Genomic DNA, 18,544 nt, shown 5'->3' with positions numbered 1-18,544 from the left:
TTTCTCCGCGCTGAATAGCACAACTGAAGGTCGGCGATATGCGTCTTCTTCCTGGCGCGTAGGTGATATCTCTGGCATGCATACTCATACACATATCCTACGGTAATGATACACAAAGCTCGTAATCCAGTGTGGTATTCTCTTCTTTTTTCGGCAAAGGATGCATATGTGCGTGCCGCTACGCTTCCTCGCGTTCAGAACTCGGTCGCGCTCAGCCCTGCGCGACGAGCTTCGTAAGATCCACGAGCGACCCGTTGCTTGTCAAGCCAGCCTGGATGAGCGCAACGTCCTTGAGCGCCTCCCGCGGCTCGCCCTTCCCGTTATCGCTCCCGTTCGGCCTAATCCTTTCAAAGAACCCCTCGAGCTCCACCGTGACACCGCTCTCCTCCCCGTCAATGATCTCCTCCACCTCCTCGCCCTTGCCCTCGGACGCCTCGTCCTGCACGCTCTTAATCGTGACGCGGAACACGCTCTTCCCGCCCGCTTGCTCGCGCGGCGGGCGCGTGAGGGTGAGGAAGCCCTTGGAGCCGGTGATGACGGCCATGGGCCCGTTGGTGGCCGAGCGCGACGGGACGGGCGAGGCGAAGGAGAGGTCGAGCAGGCCGTGCGCGCCGTCGGCGGTGCGCAGGACGGCGTTGATGGTGTCATGCGGAGCGAGCCACTCGCGGTTGAGCGAGGCGAAGCCGGTGAGGTGGGTCAGTGGGGAGGGGAGCATGACGCGCAGCGAGGCGGCGTTGTGCTAATGATGTGTCCTCTTTCATCAGGACTTACTCGTTTTTAAGCGGGCTATGGGTGACTTACCACACCGCCATCGAGCTGTGTGCGTTCAAGTCAGTCATCTACGTGAGGCATTTGGTAAGGCAAACTTACCAGGAAACCGCCTTGGTACTGTATTCAAGTTACAAGCGCTCACAAGTCAGCAAAATCGTCATCGGGGATGCGCAAAAAAGGGAGTTGTTGAGATAACGAGGTTACGCCGGAGTCGCTCCGACGCACAAATAGCCCCTGAGCATACTCAAAGGGCCCACTCCTGTCGTTATCGATAACACCACTGACAACACGCACCTCTGGGACAGTCCTCCATGGCGTCTTGTACCACTTGCTGTCTCGATCCATGAAGTTGCACACGCTCGCCTTGAAGAACGTCACTTTGCCGATCTTGCCGTCCCGGATCGCCTGGCCTGCGGCGATGAAGCCTGGCTCGACCTCCCAGTTCTCCGCGACGCGCCAGACGAGGCCCTTGGGCTTGTACGTCGCCTCGTATTCGGCGATCAGCTTGAGGCCGGATGCGACGTCTGCTGCGATGGGCTTTTCGGATATGACGTGTTTGCCCGCTGCGAGGGCGCGCAGGATGATCGACGGCTGCTGCGTGATGGGGAGCACGACGATGACGCTGCCGATGTCGGGGCGCGTGAGGAGCGCATCGAGGGTGCTCGATCCGCCGTCGTAGTACACATCGGGCGTCGAGCCGAGGACGGAGGCTGCTTCAGCGGCTAGTGACGCAGCGCTGGTTTGCGAGCGTGAGTAGACGGCGAGTAGGGGCACGGCGGTGCTGGCGCCGGCTGTCTGGAGCGCCTTGAGTGCGGGGAGATGGGCTGTTCGTCGACATTGGTGACGTTTTTTGCGCGGTGCGGATCAATAACATTGTCAGCCATTCGAGGCGAGACGGGAGGCGAGGGAGTGGTGAATATTCGGAACGTCAATCGGACGATCAATGAATTGTGAGTGGGTGTTGAGTGGGCTGAATGAATATCGTTGGGACTGACCTTCCTTGGCGAAGATGCCCGCTCCAAGGATTGCAGTGCCAGCTGGGGTCGACATGTCGAGTTGTGTGTGTTACTGGACTTGCTTGTGTCGGTGTTTTATGCTGAAGATGACGGACGAAGCGATGGCGAATAAGACGAGGTAAGATGGCACTTCAGGCAATTCAGCCAAGCCTATCTACAGGGAAGGGCCCCGCGCCGGTGTTCCGCACATGATGATGCGGAGAAATGTCGGTTTGCGCACGCCCCCACTTACTGCTGGCCTATCCCATCTGTCCGCACAGGTCCTGAGACCTACTCTAACGCCTCGCCTGGAATAACAGCACCTCGGGCCAATACCCACTCGCACCCGAAAAAGATCTTTTCTCAGTTCTGCACAATCACAGGAAAAGAGGTGTGCACTCTCTATCACCTCCAAACCGGTTTATCCAGGTGTATCTCACTGCGGATAGTTTATCCTTAGACTTCTCTTGCTCGGTCCAGCATCATGGCGGACTATTCTCGGGCACGGTGCCTTTGTGGAAAGCCCGCGTCCCGCTTAGAAGCGCCGTTCTAGGAACGGACACGATAGCCCTACGCCTTCTTCCGTCCTCCCTTAAGAGCAACTGACCTTGCCTCGAATATGCTCCCACCTACATCCCGTGCTCACCTGAGTTCGCCTTTTGAGGGCCACCCATAACCGCATCGCATCTAGTGACCGCCTTCGACGCGTAAACTCTATTGTCTTCCGTCAAGTCTAAACAATAACATGTCCGGAGAGGTGTCGAGGAAGCTGCCCAAGGACTTTATCTGGGGCTTCGCTACCGGTACGTTGCTGCATAGCCCCTGTCTCCATAAGTTCCTTCCCTCGCATATCATTATTCCCCGCATTGCTTTGCCGATATCTTGCTCGATCCCCCTCTATAGCAATCCCAATTTGCCGACAATGTGCTAACAAACATTGCCTCGCCTATCACAGCAAGCTTCCAGATCGAGGGCTCGACCAACATCGACGGCCGCGGCAAGTCCATATGGGACGACTTCAGCAAGCAGCCGGGGAAGACGCTGGACGGGCGCGACGGCGACGTCGCGACGGACTCGTACCGCCTCTGGAAAGAGGACATCGCGCTGCTCTCCCAGTACGGCGTGCGCTCGTACCGCTTCAGCATCGCGTGGAGCCGCATCATTCCCCTCGGCGGGCGGGACGATCCCGTGAACCCGAAGGGCATCGAGTGGTATTCGAATGTGATTGACGAGCTGTTGAAGAATGGGATTACGCCGTTTGTGGTGCGTACTAACCTTCCCGATGTTTGTCTTAACAGAAAGAACTGACTGAAATATATATTAGACGCTGTACCACTGGGACCTCCCGCAAGCTCTGGACGAGCGGTACGGAGGGTGGCTGAACAAGGACGAGATCGTGCAGGACTATGCCCGGTACGCACGCGTCTGCTACGAGGCATTCGGTGACCGTGTCAAGCACTGGTGAGATTTTTGCCATTGTGTGCTCCACCCTCTACATAATTCTAACGATACCGAAAGGTTGACGATGAACGAGCCGTGGTGCATCTCAGTCCTGGGCTACGGCCGGGGTGTGTTTGCGCCCGGTCGGTCGAGCGATCGCACGCGGTCGCCCGAGGGCGACTCTTCCACCGAGCCATGGATGTGCGTGTTTCCCATTCCCATTCACAATGGATTTCCGTGCTAATTACGCTTAATCTGCCATTTCTCTTTCTCTCTCGCACACCTTCAACTGATTAACCGGCTGCTATTGCGGGGTAATGTGGGGTATCCGTGATATGCATGGTCACAAAATATGCACACAGTGTGGGGCACAGTGTCATCTTGGCACATGCGACCGCGGTCAAGGCCTACCGCGAGGAGTTCAAGGCCGCCCAGAAAGGAGAGATTGGTATCACGCTCAACGGAGACTGGGCGATGCCATACGATGACCAACCGCAGAGTGTGTTTTACTCTCTCTTCTCTTTCCTCTCTCACAGCTAAAAATTCTCCACCTCACAGACATCGAAGCTGCGCAACACGCCCTCGACGTGGCGATCGGCTGGTTCGCGGACCCGATCTACCTGGGTCACTACCCTCCGTACATGCGCGAGATGCTCGGGGACCGCATGCCCGACTTCACTGAGAGGGAGTGGGCGGTCGTGAAGGGGAGCAGCGACTTCTACGGGATGAACACGTACACGACAAACCTGTGCCGCGCTAACGGGGACGACGAGTTCCAGGGCAACGTCGAGTACACGTTCACGAGGCCAGACGGGACGCAGCTCGGAACGCAGGGTGAGTGTTGGTGTTTCATTCGAGATCTGGTTTGGGGTGCGGGGTGGTCCGATGATGTGCTTCAACGGGGCCGAGGCGAGGCGACGGGCGAGCGGACGAGCGGGTGCGGGAGGGCGTTACGCCTCTTTGTCGGATGTGGCGGATCATTTCTTTCCGTCTTCGCTGGGCCTGAACCCATTGTGTGGGCTTCCTGCTGCTGCCAGTACGCTGACTGTGCCTTTCTCGTTTGCCTCCGACAGCGCACTGTGCCTGGTTGCAAGACTGTGAGTGTCTTTCTTCCGCCCTTGCTGGGTTCTCGTGACCGCCAAGCGTGCTGACGGGTGCTGCGTGTCTTTCCACCAGATCCCCAAGGTTTCCGCGAGGTAAGCACGCTTTGGCGCTCGCGCGGTGGTCATGCGTTCGCTGACGACTCACGACACGATTAGCTGCTTAACTACCTGTGGAAGGTGCGCTTCAAAGCTGCTCATGGTCTCTCACGCGAGGCTGACGCCGTGGTTGTTTTTCTCAGCGGTACAAGCTCCCGATTTAGTGCGTCTCTGGTTTTCTTCACGCGATACGTGCAAATTTACTGACGACTCGCCTCGTGTGCAATAGCGTGACCGAGAATGGTTTCGCCGTCAAGGACGAGAACACGAAGCCGATTGAGGAGGCGCTCCAGGACGTGGACCGGGTGAACTACTTCAAGGGCACGACTGACGCACTGTACCACGCTGTGCTTGACGATGGGGTGGATGTCAGGGCTTACTTCCCGTGGAGTGCGTTTTCTCCTGTCACTGAAAGACCGTTTGCTCATGGGCTCTGAATATAGGTTTCGTGGACAACTTCGAGTGGGCAGATGGGTACATCACCCGGTTCGGCGTGACGTACGTCGACTACGAGACGCAAAAGCGGTACCCGAAGGAGTCCGCCAAGTTCCTCGTCAAGGTGCGTTTTCCTGCCGCTATCCAGCCTATCTCTTTTCTCCAGCTCACGCCATTTGGTATCAGTGGTTCAAGGAGAATGTTGATGAAGCCCCTGCTGCTAGCCAAACGGCCAATGGCACCTCGCTGTCGCAGAAGCGAAAGTCTACCAACAGCTCGCAGCCGTCGCGGGTGTCAAGCCTGCGTTCTTCGTTCGGCCGGTTCGTTTCCCGATTGTCGAGGTCGGGACGGGCTGTTTCGCCCAGTCGCGCTTGAGTCTCTTCATCCCGTGAAGAGGCATTAAGCGTGCATCCGCTTTACTTGTGACGGTGGTGCGGTAGTGGTTTGTGTCCTGACCCATGAGGACTCGGTGACCATGCGAGCGAGGATGGGCTACGGAGAGACGAGCAGAGTCCCTGAAGCAGGTTGCGCTAGACGATGTCGTTTGATTCGTTGTCTGTTGGCCTCGGTTCTGACAGTGATCACGAACTGGCTGTGTTTAGTAGGGCGCTAGACGTTTATTTATCAAGTTTTGATGTCCTTTTGTACGATAACCTCTTGACTCTTGACCTTACACATCGCATTCGATACCTTCATACCGTTGTACATACAATCCTCGACTTCCTAAAATATAACACAAGATTCATCACTGGCTTTGTGATCGTGGAGGTGGTCTTGATTGGGTGTCGCACGCTGAGACTCCACGCGGATGTCGCGGAGGTGATGAATTGTTGATGTCAGCAACGAAGTAAACAGCTCCCCACGGCCGCTTGACTTGTTACTGATCGCACACTCGCTTGCTCCTTGACCTCCTTATCCCTTTCGTCTGCTTTCCATATTTTTCTGCTCCTACAATCATCCACGCAACAAATCACTCTCATAACTCGACAAACAAAGCACTGGTCACGTCACCGCCGCCACTGCACACGATGGCGACGTTCGCAGTTCAGCAGGCTTATATGCCTACTATGCAACAGCAACAGTCCAATGCGTCTGCCTCAGGTTCTGGCTCAAGCTCGGCTCCAGGATCTGGACCATATGGAGGAGGAGACCAGCAGAGCGATCAGAGAGGACATGGGCAGGACGAGGGTAGCGCAGGCGGAAAGAAGAAGTCGTCAAAGCGCAGAAAGGTCAACCATGCCTGCCTCTACTGCAGGCGCAGCCATATGACGTGCGACGAGGGACGCCCATGCCAGCGCTGGTGAGCCTCCTTTTCTCTGTCTACCTCGACGCCGGTCTGCACTTTTGCTCATGGCTTGGTCCCTCTCTTTGACTATGGCGTTTATGCTCGTCCGACCACGTCGCATACCGTTCATTTGTCGCCCCATCGCTCTCGTCGTTCGCCACGTTTAATCTGTGGACTCCTTCCTGGATATGCGAACGCCAGTATCAAGCGCGAGATCGGCCATCTCTGCCACGACGAGGCGCGCCCGCCAAAAACCGCCTCCAAAGCGGCCGAGGGCAGCGTGCCGCCCGGCGCGGACGGCTCGAGAGTTATCCCCCGTATGTCCTCCTTGTTCCCTTAGCTCTCTCTGTTTTCCTTGCTCTTTGGCTCACCCACGTTCTCTTCGTTCTTCCCTCCTTATCACGGTGGTGCTTGATCGGCCCCGTGTGCGCGGCATATGGTTGAAAACGTGGCATGCGTGGACGGACTGAACTCGGATGGCTGGATGGCTGATGCCTGGGACGATGCGACGATAGAACCAGCGTACGGCGCGAACACGTTCACGCAGGCCCCGTCAGCATGGCCCGGTATGGGCGTTGGCGTCCCGCAGGGCAGCTTCCTCTACCAGCCCGAGACGCTCGGCAACGAGTTTTCCATGCTCTCGTGCGTCATACCGCTCAATTTAATTCAGCGTAACGAGGGTTGACCATCTTACAGAGACTTCCTTGAAACACTCGATGATGGTTCATTCTTCACTCCACCACCGACCGTCACCCCGTCGCTCATGGGCGCCGGCTTCCCGCCCCCTCCAACATCCAACCTCCAAGGCTCGCAACAGCCCCAGCCTACATCCCCCACATCCCCAAATGGAAGCGCCAGCAACCCGGACTTCGCACCTGATGGCAGCATACCCCAAGACCAACATCACTCCCAGCAGCCTCGGCAGGGCGAGCAGCAAGCGCAGCCCCCGCGCCCCTCGTCACCCGAAAAACAGCCCGCCGAAGAACCGGCACCGCCCTTGCTGCCGAGCGCGACGAAGACGGAACGGTTCTTGCTCACGGCGGCGGACCAGGAGAGCGGCTCGCGCGACGAGCGGCTGAACAGGGTCATCCGGAGCAAGTACGAGGCCGGGTTGCTCAAGCCGTATAATTATGTCAAGGGGTACGCGAGGCTGTCGCGGTGGATGGATCGCAAGTGCGTCTTCTTGTGCTTTTGAATGAGGATGGCGAGAGCTGATATGATATGCGTGATACCCTAGCGTGTCGCAGGAGTCGAAGCAGCAGATACTGCAACCGCTGTCGGTATTGAGGCCTAAATTCAGGGTACGCACCTTGGCTTTCTTGTGTCCCATACCTCTTGGCTGACTCCGGAGCCTTAGGCTGTCGCCCAATCATTACGAGATATCGTGAGTCCCTGCTTTTGTCTGGCCTGCCTATCCCTTCTTCCGCAGGCCGACCCACGCTGACGCGAACCACCCCTCCCAGGACCTCGTGTTCATTGAAGAAGCCTTCGAGCGCATGCTGCTCGACTACGATCGCGTCTTCAGCGCCATGGGCGTGCCCGCGTGCCTCTGGCGGCGCACGGGCGAGATCTACAAGGGCAATCGCGAGTTCACAGAGCTCGTCGGACTCGACGGGTACATGATGCGCGACGGCCGACTCTGCATATACGAGCTCATGGCCGAGGAGAGCGCGGTGAACTACTGGGAGGTGCGCCGGCCTTTTCATGGCCTTCTTTGCCTTTGCTTTAAGCGCAGAGCAGAGCAGAGAGGGCTGACGATGCGCTTGGTGAACAGAAATACGGCCACGTCGCGTTCGACTCGACTCAAAAAGCCGTCCTCACGTCCTGCGTGCTGCGGTATAAGCCGCACATCAGCACGCACGCGACCTCGCTCGACGCCGGCTCGGGCACCGCAGGCGCGCTCGCGCGCCGCTCTTCGTCCCGCAAACACGGCTCCCACGATAAAGACAAGGAGGGCGGTGGCGGCGGGAGCAACGCGAGCGGGGGCGAGGAGGGCTTCGTGAGCTGCTGCTTCTCGTTCACGATCCGGCGGGACAAGTGGGGGATCCCGAGCATGATCGTGGGCAACTTCATCCGGTGCTAGGTTTCGGGTGGGTGTATTGGGCGGTTCAAAAAATATGAAGACATCAGCAAGCGCGCGCGCGCGCGTCTTTGCTCGATGGCTGTAAATTATGTACTACCTATACCTCGTCTCGCAGGCCGGGTTACTGTTTCTTGTCTTTGATTTTATTTAGACGTTTGGTACAATAGTGTTTACTTGCTCGTATGTTCTGCCTATGCTCCCTGCTTTGGTGCTCAAGTAGCTAGTGTTCTGCTGGATCGGGATTCTGATTGGAGCGTGGATCTTGTCTTGTCTTTATTGTCATCATTCTCTCGTGTCTCAGTATCGTCTAATTATTATCTGCTTCGTCGTCTTTCGTGATGGCATCGGATGAGGGGCGAAAATTTCCAATTTTCTGGGAACGATATCGTGGTGAACAGCAGATGTGATCAAAATATCATTGCTAGCAGTATCATCGAACTGATCTAGCAATATTTTTTAGTGTCTCGTAAACGCATGCGTAGGCCATGCGCTCAATCTCTACTCGCCCATCTCCTCAGGCGGCGGCCCCTGTTGTTGTTCCTTATCCTTGCGCGTCGCTTGCACAACATCGTCGACGCGGAGCAGCATCCGCGCGGCCTCGATCGCCGTCTTGAGAATCTGAATCTGCTCGGGCCATAAACTCATCAGCACCGCGCCCAACGAGGCCTGCGGGACACGCACCTTGACAGACGCAGACTCATACAGCCCGTACTCCTTCATATCCACGATCTTGCCCGTGTCCCCGTTCACGCCCCACGAGTGCTCCCCGGCCGCGTGCTTCGCGCGCAGCTCCGTGAGCACGCGGATCGCGTTGCCGCCCGCGTTCTGCACGAGCGTGCGCGGCACGACCTCGAGCGCGTCCGCGACGGCGCGGAACGGCCACTGCTCGATGCCCGCCACGGACTTGGTCGCGTGCTGGTGCAGGAGCACGGAGAGCGCCATCTCGGTCGCGCCGCCGCCGGGCGCGAGGCGCGGGTTGAAGACGGCGTTGCGTGCGACGGACATGGCGTCCGCCAGGTTACGGTCGATCTCGTTCAGGATGTCTTTGGAGGGTCCGCGGAGGAGGATCGTGCAGGCTTTCGGGCTTTTGCAGCCTGTGAGGAAGGTGAAGTATCTGTTGAACGGTGGTGATTAGTACAGAAGGAAGGAAGAGAGCATTCAGGGGAATTGAAAGACGCACTCGTCGCCGATCTTCTCGATGTTGAAAAGACCACACAGGGTTCCAACGTCGCTATCGCGCAGATCCTCGATGCGGTTGACGATCGTCGCACCGACAGCGAGTGCGATACGGTTGTTGTCCGACTTGCGCACGCGGCGGATGGCAGAGACGTTGGCACGCTCGAAGACATGCTGAGCAAGGTCTTCACAGGGAACGATGTCAAATCACATGGATGGTGATGATGATGACAAGAATACGCACCAGAGACACCCTTCTCGGTAATGATCAAATCCGGCTTAAACTCCAACAGGCGTTTACACTGCGCGACGATCTGCTCCTCTTCCATCTCCTGCGCGCGCTCCCAGTCCGTCTCCTTTGAAAACTCCATGTTTGTCTGGGACTCTCCCTTCTTGTACTCCAGCGGGCAGTCGAGCAGGATGATCCGCGGGTTCAGGATTCGCCTCCGCATCTTGGGGTGCGTGATGTCCTTGTTGAGCATCACCCCGTCGAGCACGCGCGATTCCTCGATCTCGCCTCCGGGCACCTTTTCAACGCGTGCGTAGCGCTTGATGTCGACGGAGCTTCGGCCCGCGCCGTCGTCTACAGAGACGGTGCGTACAGCCTGGAGGGCGAGGCGGCACATGAGGTCGGACCAGCGGACAACGAATTTGGTGCCGATGGAGGTTTTGATGAGAGCGAGCATCTGGGTGTCGTCGGAAGTGTCGATGGGGACGGAGATGCGGTCGATGATGGATAGGGCTTCTTTGAGTGCCTTGTTGTATGCGGAGATGATCACGACGGGGTGGATATCGCGTTCGAGTTGGGAAAGGGATTGCGCGAGGATCTCGCCGGCTGTTCGCGTTGAAAAGCGTTATCACATCATCATTGAGTTGCGGAGAAGAGTGGAATGAAACAAAATGGGGACGAACCGAGGATGATGACACTCGTCGTACCGTCGCCGCACTCCTCGTCCTGTGTTCTGCTAAGCTCGATCATGTTCTTGGCAGCCGGATGTGCGACGTCAATCTCTCGAAGTATTGCGTTCCCGTCATTGGTGAGCCTAACGCGAGAACGATCGACAAGGTGAGGAGAGCGAGAGTAAGCATTGGTAGGGGGCACAGAAAATGTGGACAACGGACAGGATGCCGCCCATGGGGTCGAGGATCATCTTGAGCATAGCCTTGGGACCCAAACATGTCCGAATGACATCCGCGATCGTCTTGAAGCCCTCAGGTCAGAAACGATCTCCTGCAGAAAGCTGGTGAAGCGTACTTTGCCAGCTGTGATATTTGAGATCTGTGCTTTTCTCCCCGATTGCCGCTCGGGGGCAGAGTCTGAGGACAAAGGCTAAGCGTATGTCACACAAAATACAGAACACGCACTCATAACAAAGACTGGCGTTTGTCCTGGTCCCACCTGCATGTTTGCTCGTTGTGATCGGTAATGAGCAAGTCTGTCACGCAAGACGCGTCCTCATCCACCATCACACGCGTTACTCACAAAGTGCGTCACATTGTTACACTAAAGTCACACACTATACGGGCGGTCACGCTTACTCCCTTTGCTTTCCTGAAACACAACCGCATGATTGAAGAGATAAATACTCTCCGACTGAGGCGCCCTAAGACGTATATGAGGTGTACAATCGCTAGATTATCCCAACTCTCTTCCAATACCCTAACCATCGCTTGACATCCTCCTCTCCAAGTGCGTCGCTCACCTGGCTCAGACTCTCGGAATGCTCCACCGCAACCTTACACTCGATGGTGCCCATCCCCAGGCCGAGCGCTTGCTTATCTTTCTTTCCAGCTCTGTTGTCTTCCTTCAGTCTCATAGCCTCGTATTCGCCAACCTGCTTGAAGAACGACATCAATGGAACCGCGCGGAGTGTGCAGCCTGAGCCTTTCTTGCTCGTCTCCTCCTCAACTCGCTCTAGCCAGACGGAGTACGTGACAAGTTCGATACCTCCAAGCTCTGCTGCGACGGCTTTTACAATATTCCGCCAAGGCGCAGGCCGGGGATGCACCAGATGCACTATGCCCTGGTCTGTGTTCTGCGCTCGGAGCGCGTCAGGGAGGCTCAGATCGACCAGGCCAGATGCGGCGAGGTCGAGCGGGATCCATGATATACTCTGAATACATCGCGTCATCAACTATCATTCTGAGTGACAAGAGCTGAACTCACGTCCTCTCCATCAGGTATACACCCCACCGCCTTCGAAGCCTGCACCATCGCGGGGAACCACTCCTTCACATTCCACGCACCACTCTTCCTGTCCCCACAGAGCTGCCCCACACGCACGATCTGCGGCGGTCGCGCTTTCAGCTCCGACCTAGCAGATGCCTCGAGTAGGATCCGCTCAGAGACCCACTTGGACTCGGCATAGCCGGACGAGACGGCTACCTCGGCGTCCACGGGACGTTCGGCGCCGCTGGAGGTGCCAGTGCCGACGGTATCTGCGTCTGTATTTTAGTCAAAGACGAAGTAACAAATGCGTTGTAGATACCTCGAATGACGCCTATTGAGCTGACAAACGTCATACTCGCAGGCTCAGTGTGTGGCGAGGCAAGCGCAAAGTCGACGAGATTGCGCACACCCTGTATCTCGGGAGTGTACGTCTGTAATGCGACGTTGAAGTCTACGCGCCAAGCTACGAGGATCATCGACTCAGCCAACCATCACTCTATGGATACAAGTCAAAGTAGTTGCAGCACGCACCATTGTGGATGACATGCGTGATGCGCGCTTGCATCTGTTGATAACTTTATGTCAGCCACATCGCGAGTCAAGATAAATATCAGGCTCACTTCTGCAAAAACCGCATACGCCAGCCCAAAACACGGACTTGCCAAGTCCCCCTCCAGAAGTACGAATTTCCCGCCGTTACTCGACATCCCCACATCAAGCCCCTTCTCCTCAAGCGCTTCAGCCTGCCTCTGCGCCAGGCTCTTGACACGGCCGTCCCGTGTCCTGTTGAGTGCGTACACGCGCGTAACGCGGTCATCTTCCAGGAGACGTGCAAGGGTGTGGCACCCGAGGGCGCCTGTGGTGCCCGTAAGGAGAACGACAATCCCATTTGGCTGAGCTAGGGAAGAAACCGACGAGGCACTTCGCGCAGGGAAATCCTTTGTGAGCTCTGCCACCATCTTGCGCATCGCATTGGCGCGGGATTTCACCGACATTGCCCCGCTCACATAGGTGCCACCGTCGCTCACAAACTGATGGACCAATGAGGAGAGGGAAGAAACGGTCGGATGCTCAAAGACGAAGCTCGGGCCCAAGGCACGAGTGTCCAGTGTGCCGATCGTGCGCAGCGCACGGAGAACTGAGTTCTTGATCCATGTGGCTTGTAAACTGATACAGTGTCAGCACCAGTCCGCCCACAAAACAGCAAGAAACGACGCAAGCATACATACCTATCGCATCCAAATCGGAACACGTCCTTTTCGTCGTCCAGCTCCTTTCCGAGCACCTCCCATACGAGCCTCCGCACGAAGTCCTGTATCGACGCCCGGTCCCACGCCTCAGGGGGCAACAGCCCGCGCTTAGTGACAACACTCTCGCTCTCTTCCAATGCTGCATAGGCAGCATCAATATGTGCCGCATACGCAAGCACAGCGGCGTGCCGCCGTGGCGTATTCTTGACAGTATACTCAAAGGGCACTTGCGGGTGTGTGACGAGGATCATCTACACCGCAGAACTGAGCAGGATCGAGACGTGCTATATTCGGAAAGAACGAACCTCCTTGAACACGCGTGAATGTTGCGGCGCGAACCCGTTCATCTTCTCCACCGTTGGCCTGCGCACATCCTCGTCACCTCGCTCGCGCTACCGTGTGAGCCGAGAGGCTGCACGCACCATATCTCGTTTCTGAACTGCGCCAGCTTCTCCTCATCCGCGGGATCGAACCTGAACGGTGGCTTGGGATCGACAATGACGCCCGCGTGGAACCGTCCCCGGCCGAAAATGACGCAGGACATTACTTTCAGATCTTGGTTCAGGATGTGTTCTGTCCTCATTTTCCGTTGTTCAGCTTTTGACGAGATCAAACGACATTGCAACCGTGCTCACCGAGCGGTCCGGGATTGGTCTACAAATACGATGTCAATCACGGCGAGAATGCGAAGTTATGAGACACGGTACGCACCTTCTCTCCCGTGCTGTGCATAATCTGGTCGTCCGCCCTACCAAACACCTTCCAAAACCCTGCCTTGGTCGGGTGCGGGATGAGCAGATCCGACGTCGCATACGCATCCCGGCCGTCTACTTTGGTGTTAGACAGGGTTATCGTATTCGCTGGACAAGACTACGCTCGCGTCCATTGTCATAAAAGGGGTACAGATGTCCGAGAGGAACACGTACGATGATGACGAGCTCGTACACTCCCGCCTCTGCGTCGTACGTTACCATTGCGGTCTCGACCACGTCCGGGATACGGAAATAGTCCCAATCCGGGAAGGTGTCTTCCTGCGCTATCAAACGAAAAATAAATAAGCGAGAAGCTGCAAATGCAAAAGGGATCGAAGGCAGACTGACCGTGCAAGACCTGGCTGAAGACGCCGCCTTCTGTGCTGTGATGGACAGAAATAGTCATGTATTAGGAATTGAAGGCAACAGGGTGAAACATACCTTCCGTACGCTGGGTAGAGGCGAGCGCCCTGCGAGGCGAGCGAGTCGCCAATCTGCTTGTTCAACGGACCTCCACCGTATACCTAATCGCGAGGGATACATGTATATTCGAGATCAAAGTAGAGAAGAAAACCGTACAATAGCGTCAAGGGAGATGAGCCAGTTGACCTGCTCGGGGTTCTGGTACCATGCCTATTAATGATAACAGTCAGCTTCAGTACTCCAAATTGTTCTGCAACAATATTTTACCTCGACGAAAGAAGGAACCGTCCAGAGGAGATTGCTCTTTGTCGTCTTAGCCGCTGCGACGAGCCCGTCGAGCGTCGGCACAGGCGGGGGCCACTTTGGCTCGAAAACTGCAAGCGTCTGGCCACACGTCGCCTACACACGCATAAGCAGCGAAATCCAGATACCCCGTCAGTGTCCGACCGAGTCCATCTAATTCCTCTCGGCGCAAAACACTCACCGCCCACACAAACTGAAACGTGCCCATCCCGTGAAACATCGGCGTCGCATGGACCGATGCGACCTTACCGCAGAAATCGAGCTCTCCATAATACGGCATCGTGCCCAGCTGGATCATCCGCCTCTGGCTGAACGGGATGGCCTTGGGAAACGCGGTCGATCCCGAGGAGTGGAAATAAACAGCGACGTCCTCCGGGCCTCTGTACTCCCAGTCTGGAAGCAGCAGCAGCTCCTCTTCGTGCGCTGCAGTCACCAGGTAGAGCTCTGCGTGCTGCAGCATATCCGAGCACACCGGTAGCGGCACCGTTCCGTGCTTGTACTCCTCGTATGTCGTTTGCAGAACTTCCAAAGCGGCCTTTGCGAGCTCCCGCATGGCGGGTTCCTGGCTGACGAGCATGTGCCGCGTCTTGGACTTGGCGAGCAGGTGCGCGACCGCGGCGGGCGAGTTGCGCGGCGAGATGGGGAAGGCGGCGTGGTTGGCGCGCACGATGCTGAATATGGTCGTCGCGTACGGTATCGCGTCTGTGTCCTCGCAAGTCAGCGCGCCGCCCGCCCGGCACTTCCCAGCCTAAGCTGAGAAGAAAGGTGTGCTCACCAGAACTAGAAAGAATCCCGACCACCTCCGTCTTCCCGCTCCCAAAATCCTGCATCTCAGACCCGAACCTCCGTCTCAAGACGGCGGCACCCCGCCCGATCGCGCTCGCCACCTCCGCCCAGCAAACAGTCACGAGCTCCCGTTCTGCGGTTGAATGATCATGATCTGAGTTCGATTTCTCGTACACGAACGCAGGATGGCCCGGCGAGTGCTTCGCCGCGTACTCGAATACCTGCGGGAGGCCAATGGACCCATCGAGCGGCGGCGCGGTGAAGGTCGTGCTGTTTCGTCCTTGCGTCTGCGGAGGGATCGGGATGGGTATATACGCGTGGGAGGTGGTCATCTTGAGAGGGCTAAAGCGATGTGGGCCGCAAACAGGCTACTCGGGTAGGTAGTGGAGTGAGCGGGGATCGCGATGTCGGTACCGACTCGGAATAGATCTGCTGATAGCGAACGTGGATAAGCTGGTAGTACCAGGAGCAGCACCACGCCAGTCGTTCTAAGATCGACCTAGGCAAGAAGCACGCCAGAAACGTGCTAATAAGCTTCAACGCCCCGACTGCAAGCGAGCGTAAGGATCGTAGCAGGCGTAAAGCGACCAGACACGAGCGGGCTTATGTGCGATCAGCCCGCGACGACCAGCCGCGTCAGGGCTCGCCCGCTACAGCAGACTTACGCTGTTCCCTCGACGTCACTAGTCCCAGAGTTCCATATCAATGTTTGTGACAGCGAGACACCATGACATAGGCTGACACAGGTTGTCATGTAGGACAAGGCCAGAAGCCTACAAATCGCGACCTTGACATCCGGTAATAGGCCAAGCTGAACGGGGGTCGTCGATGTCGGGACTGACCGCCGAGTGTCAGGTGTACCAGAATCGTAGAGATGTTCCATGCGCCACCGCCCACTACCGGAGGGTATGATAAATTATGTCAGCGTCGCGACATATCGTCGTTGGACCGCCCAAGGCCGGGTGTGATCCGTCTCCACGAAGAAACTGACAAAGGTTGCCATCAACCGCAAAAACTCTTTCTTGCAGCGAAGAATCAGCGCAGAGGAGGTGCACCGTTGCCTTGCACCTCCTCAGCACCTCCTTCCGCGTTCGACGCTAGTTTGAAGCTCGTGATGCGCTTGCGAGTGTGGTAGCTCAGATATTGCGGCTGCCGTCGTGGGATGGTTGTATGCGTCATGTTGCGGGAGAGCGAGAGTGATGGAACTCCATCAGAAAGTTGAAAGGCATGACAAGGCACCCGCTTCCCGCCGCACGCGTCCTTCATTGTAAACCCAAGCACACCACGAAACGCAGACAGCGCATATACTGTACTATGAGAGGTGTCGATAAACACGCATAGTACAATCGGCATCCAAGAAAAAAAGACGTGACAACAAAATGTTCCAATCCGAGCTTATGTCGTACTTCTACAACACAAGATGCATATGCAACAAACAAACAGGCAACAGAAAACAGCACAAGCCAAACCGAGTCAAACCAAATCAAACCACTCCCCTCCACCCGCCCCGCCTCCAAAAATCAACATCAACTACGTAAGTATCCATCGTAACACCCAAACAACACCATCCCACATACACCTCTCATACAATCCTACACACGTCTCCTCGCGAAGTGAAGGCGCGATGCCCAACGCCGGGCGCCGGGCGCATAAGCATAAATAACAGGGTCAAGGAAAATCATCTGAGTTTCCCGTCCGTGCATCCGCGAATGACAATGAATGTATAACGATATACGCAGAACGGCTTTTCACCGCGAATTTTCCGCTCGTCGCATCCCCGGGAAGACGGCGCCCGCCTGGGATACCCGACGCACCGTCGCTGTCGTTTTGGCTGATGGATGCTGATGGATGCAATGATGCGTGGTGTGTGCGTCGTGTGCGTCATGATGCGTGATGGTTGACGTTGATGGGTCCGTCGGGTCGGTCGTTCAGGGGGGTATCTCAGGCGCTGGTATGTATGGGTCAGGTTACTCCGGTCTTCTCCGCCTTACGCGCGCGGCAGGAAGGGCGCTAGGAACGTCGGCGTCGGCGTCGACGGCAGCGTCTACACATCATCCTCGGTGGGGCGCGATCGTGTCGACGCGCGCGTCGACATCTTGTCCCGAGTGTGCGTGTCTTCCTTCTATACATTTTCGTCAATGAAAAGAGAATAACGAAAAGAAAATAATACGCACCCCATTCAAACTTATCATCGCCAGCTGATCCCCATACGTCTCCCGATCCACGCTAACCTGTATGGAACCCATCGTATCCATCATCGTGCTCCGCACCCCAAACGCGCCGGGACTAAACGTGCCCGGCGAGAACTGGCTCGAGTGCACATTCGAGCAGTCCGCGCACTTTCTCCGAGGACGGTTGTTCAGGATCACGAGCAGCGAGTTCGTGTACAGCTTCGAGAGCATGAGCGCGGGTACGACGTAGTAATGGCGGTCCGGGATGCCAACAAACAGCGCAAGCTCGATGACGGCGACGACGGCGGTCGCCAGGCCGGTTTCGATCACGAGGAGAATGATTTTGTTCAAGAGCTTGTCGGTGCCTTTGAACCCGGTGCGGCTGCGCGAGAGCTGTTCGGAGCTGGTGAGACAACGCTCTCCATAAAGACGAAGGGCTCGCAAAACTTACGCAGTACGCCATGGCCGTGAAAATGAGGATATCGCACGCGGCCGTGCCGGTGAGCCAGACGGTGACGACCGTGGACGTGTTGGTCGTGATATTGGACGTATCCTTGCCGTCGAGCAATGCGGACTCGATACCGCTAGCCAAGCCAGCGCCTGATTGCATGAACGAAAGCTATTATCAAGGAGGGTTAGCGCAGGCCCACTCTGACAAAGCAACAGCCAACGGACCAGAACAATGGCTCCCGTCAAGACACTCGAGTCGCTGAGGATGTATATTCGCCATGCATAGAAGCACTGCGCTATCAGGCTCGCTATCAATTACATAGCATATGAGCACATGTTCACGACCGAAGTGGAACCGAGCTGAAACGTACTGATAGCGGTGCATATAGGCATGGTCAGCCACACGAACCAGCCATTGTGGAGGAGAGCCGGTTGCCCCCACGAAACAGCGAGCTGCTTGTAGGAATCGTGCGTGGCCATGGCGATTTGGAAGCATTCAAGCAGATAAGAGAACCAGACGACAAGGTGGAGTGCCCAGCCGTCCTGGAACGATGACGTTTGATAGAGGTCTACGAGCAAGGAAGAAATAAAGGGATAGGAAGGAAGGCAGGAAGGTGAGTCACAACATAGAGACAACAAAGCTGACGGATACGCACAGACTTGAGTCGTCAACACGCCGAACAACGCCCAGTTGAACTGATATCCCATGACCTATGCAAAGAAACACCGTCCAACAAAGACACGAGGGCAACATCATTCATCCGTCAGCAAGAACGTTGAGGGGGTTTGGACACCAAGTATAGAGCGTACATAGGGAGTGAGGCTAGGATTAACATTTGTGAGTTTCACAGGCGT

General features: G+C 56.5%; 6 protein-coding genes across 6 annotated transcripts; 2 read left to right on the top strand and 4 right to left on the bottom strand.

The window, feature by feature from the left end:
* Nucleotides 1-42: 42 nt before the first annotated feature.
* CONPUDRAFT_106043 (NAD(P)-binding protein) lies at nucleotides 43-1,887 on the bottom strand. The gene is made up of 5 exons (XM_007771692.1): nucleotides 1,767-1,887; nucleotides 1,066-1,595; nucleotides 871-888; nucleotides 802-816; nucleotides 43-739 (listed from the first exon to the last, which is right to left on the bottom strand). The coding sequence occupies exons 1-5, from the start codon at nucleotides 1,819-1,821 to the stop codon at nucleotides 212-214; spliced, it is 1,146 nt and encodes a 381-aa protein (XP_007769882.1). The 5' UTR covers nucleotides 1,822-1,887; the 3' UTR covers nucleotides 43-211.
* A 365-nt stretch (nucleotides 1,888-2,252) lies between these two features.
* CONPUDRAFT_137839 (glycoside hydrolase family 1 protein) lies at nucleotides 2,253-5,543 on the top strand. Its single transcript, XM_007771691.1, has 13 exons — nucleotides 2,253-2,569; nucleotides 2,722-3,029; nucleotides 3,091-3,227; nucleotides 3,285-3,407; nucleotides 3,569-3,705; nucleotides 3,765-4,040; nucleotides 4,280-4,303; nucleotides 4,383-4,402; nucleotides 4,466-4,486; nucleotides 4,549-4,568; nucleotides 4,635-4,795; nucleotides 4,849-4,964; nucleotides 5,027-5,543. Exons 1-13 carry the CDS (start codon nucleotides 2,512-2,514, stop codon nucleotides 5,213-5,215), a joined length of 1,590 nt encoding a protein of 529 aa, XP_007769881.1. The 5' UTR covers nucleotides 2,253-2,511; the 3' UTR covers nucleotides 5,216-5,543.
* A 364-nt stretch (nucleotides 5,544-5,907) lies between these two features.
* On the top strand, nucleotides 5,908-8,208 carry CONPUDRAFT_57950 (uncharacterized protein; the record flags this gene model as incomplete). The annotated part of the gene is made up of 8 exons (XM_007771531.1): nucleotides 5,908-6,140; nucleotides 6,327-6,442; nucleotides 6,647-6,767; nucleotides 6,822-7,298; nucleotides 7,363-7,426; nucleotides 7,483-7,509; nucleotides 7,589-7,813; nucleotides 7,900-8,208. The coding sequence occupies 8 exons, from the start codon at nucleotides 5,908-5,910 to the stop codon at nucleotides 8,206-8,208; spliced, it is 1,572 nt and encodes a 523-aa protein (XP_007769721.1).
* A 354-nt stretch (nucleotides 8,209-8,562) lies between these two features.
* Nucleotides 8,563-10,797, bottom strand: CONPUDRAFT_82890 (T-complex protein 1). Its single transcript, XM_007771690.1, has 8 exons — nucleotides 10,750-10,797; nucleotides 10,640-10,701; nucleotides 10,507-10,586; nucleotides 10,297-10,427; nucleotides 9,629-10,219; nucleotides 9,389-9,569; nucleotides 8,890-9,322; nucleotides 8,563-8,832 (listed from the first exon to the last, which is right to left on the bottom strand). Exons 1-8 carry the CDS (start codon nucleotides 10,787-10,789, stop codon nucleotides 8,707-8,709), a joined length of 1,644 nt encoding a protein of 547 aa, XP_007769880.1. The 5' UTR covers nucleotides 10,790-10,797; the 3' UTR covers nucleotides 8,563-8,706.
* A 218-nt stretch (nucleotides 10,798-11,015) lies between these two features.
* On the bottom strand, nucleotides 11,016-15,400 carry CONPUDRAFT_137835 (acetyl-CoA synthetase-like protein; the record flags this gene model as incomplete). Its single annotated transcript, XM_007771689.1, has 16 exons — nucleotides 11,016-11,498; nucleotides 11,552-11,829; nucleotides 11,964-12,033; nucleotides 12,175-12,721; nucleotides 12,784-13,055; nucleotides 13,110-13,167; nucleotides 13,227-13,377; nucleotides 13,440-13,458; nucleotides 13,516-13,674; nucleotides 13,731-13,840; nucleotides 13,905-13,939; nucleotides 13,998-14,080; nucleotides 14,136-14,189; nucleotides 14,247-14,378; nucleotides 14,464-14,984; nucleotides 15,058-15,400. 16 exons carry the CDS (start codon nucleotides 15,398-15,400, stop codon nucleotides 11,016-11,018), a joined length of 3,315 nt encoding a protein of 1,104 aa, XP_007769879.1.
* Nucleotides 15,401-17,112: 1,712 nt separating this feature from the next.
* CONPUDRAFT_90877 (uncharacterized protein) lies at nucleotides 17,113-18,397 on the bottom strand (the record flags this gene model as incomplete). The annotated part of the gene is made up of 6 exons (XM_007771688.1): nucleotides 17,113-17,190; nucleotides 17,243-17,632; nucleotides 17,691-17,858; nucleotides 17,915-17,997; nucleotides 18,061-18,258; nucleotides 18,346-18,397. The coding sequence occupies 6 exons, from the start codon at nucleotides 18,395-18,397 to the stop codon at nucleotides 17,113-17,115; spliced, it is 969 nt and encodes a 322-aa protein (XP_007769878.1).
* Between the last annotated feature and the right edge of the window lie 147 nt (nucleotides 18,398-18,544).

This window comes from Coniophora puteana (assembly GCF_000271625.1).
Source record: "Coniophora puteana RWD-64-598 SS2 unplaced genomic scaffold CONPUscaffold_8, whole genome shotgun sequence".
Lineage (NCBI taxonomy): Eukaryota > Fungi > Basidiomycota > Agaricomycetes > Boletales > Coniophoraceae > Coniophora > Coniophora puteana.
Note: the sequence above shows the minus strand (reverse complement) of the source record. Positions and strands in the feature narration are given on the sequence as shown.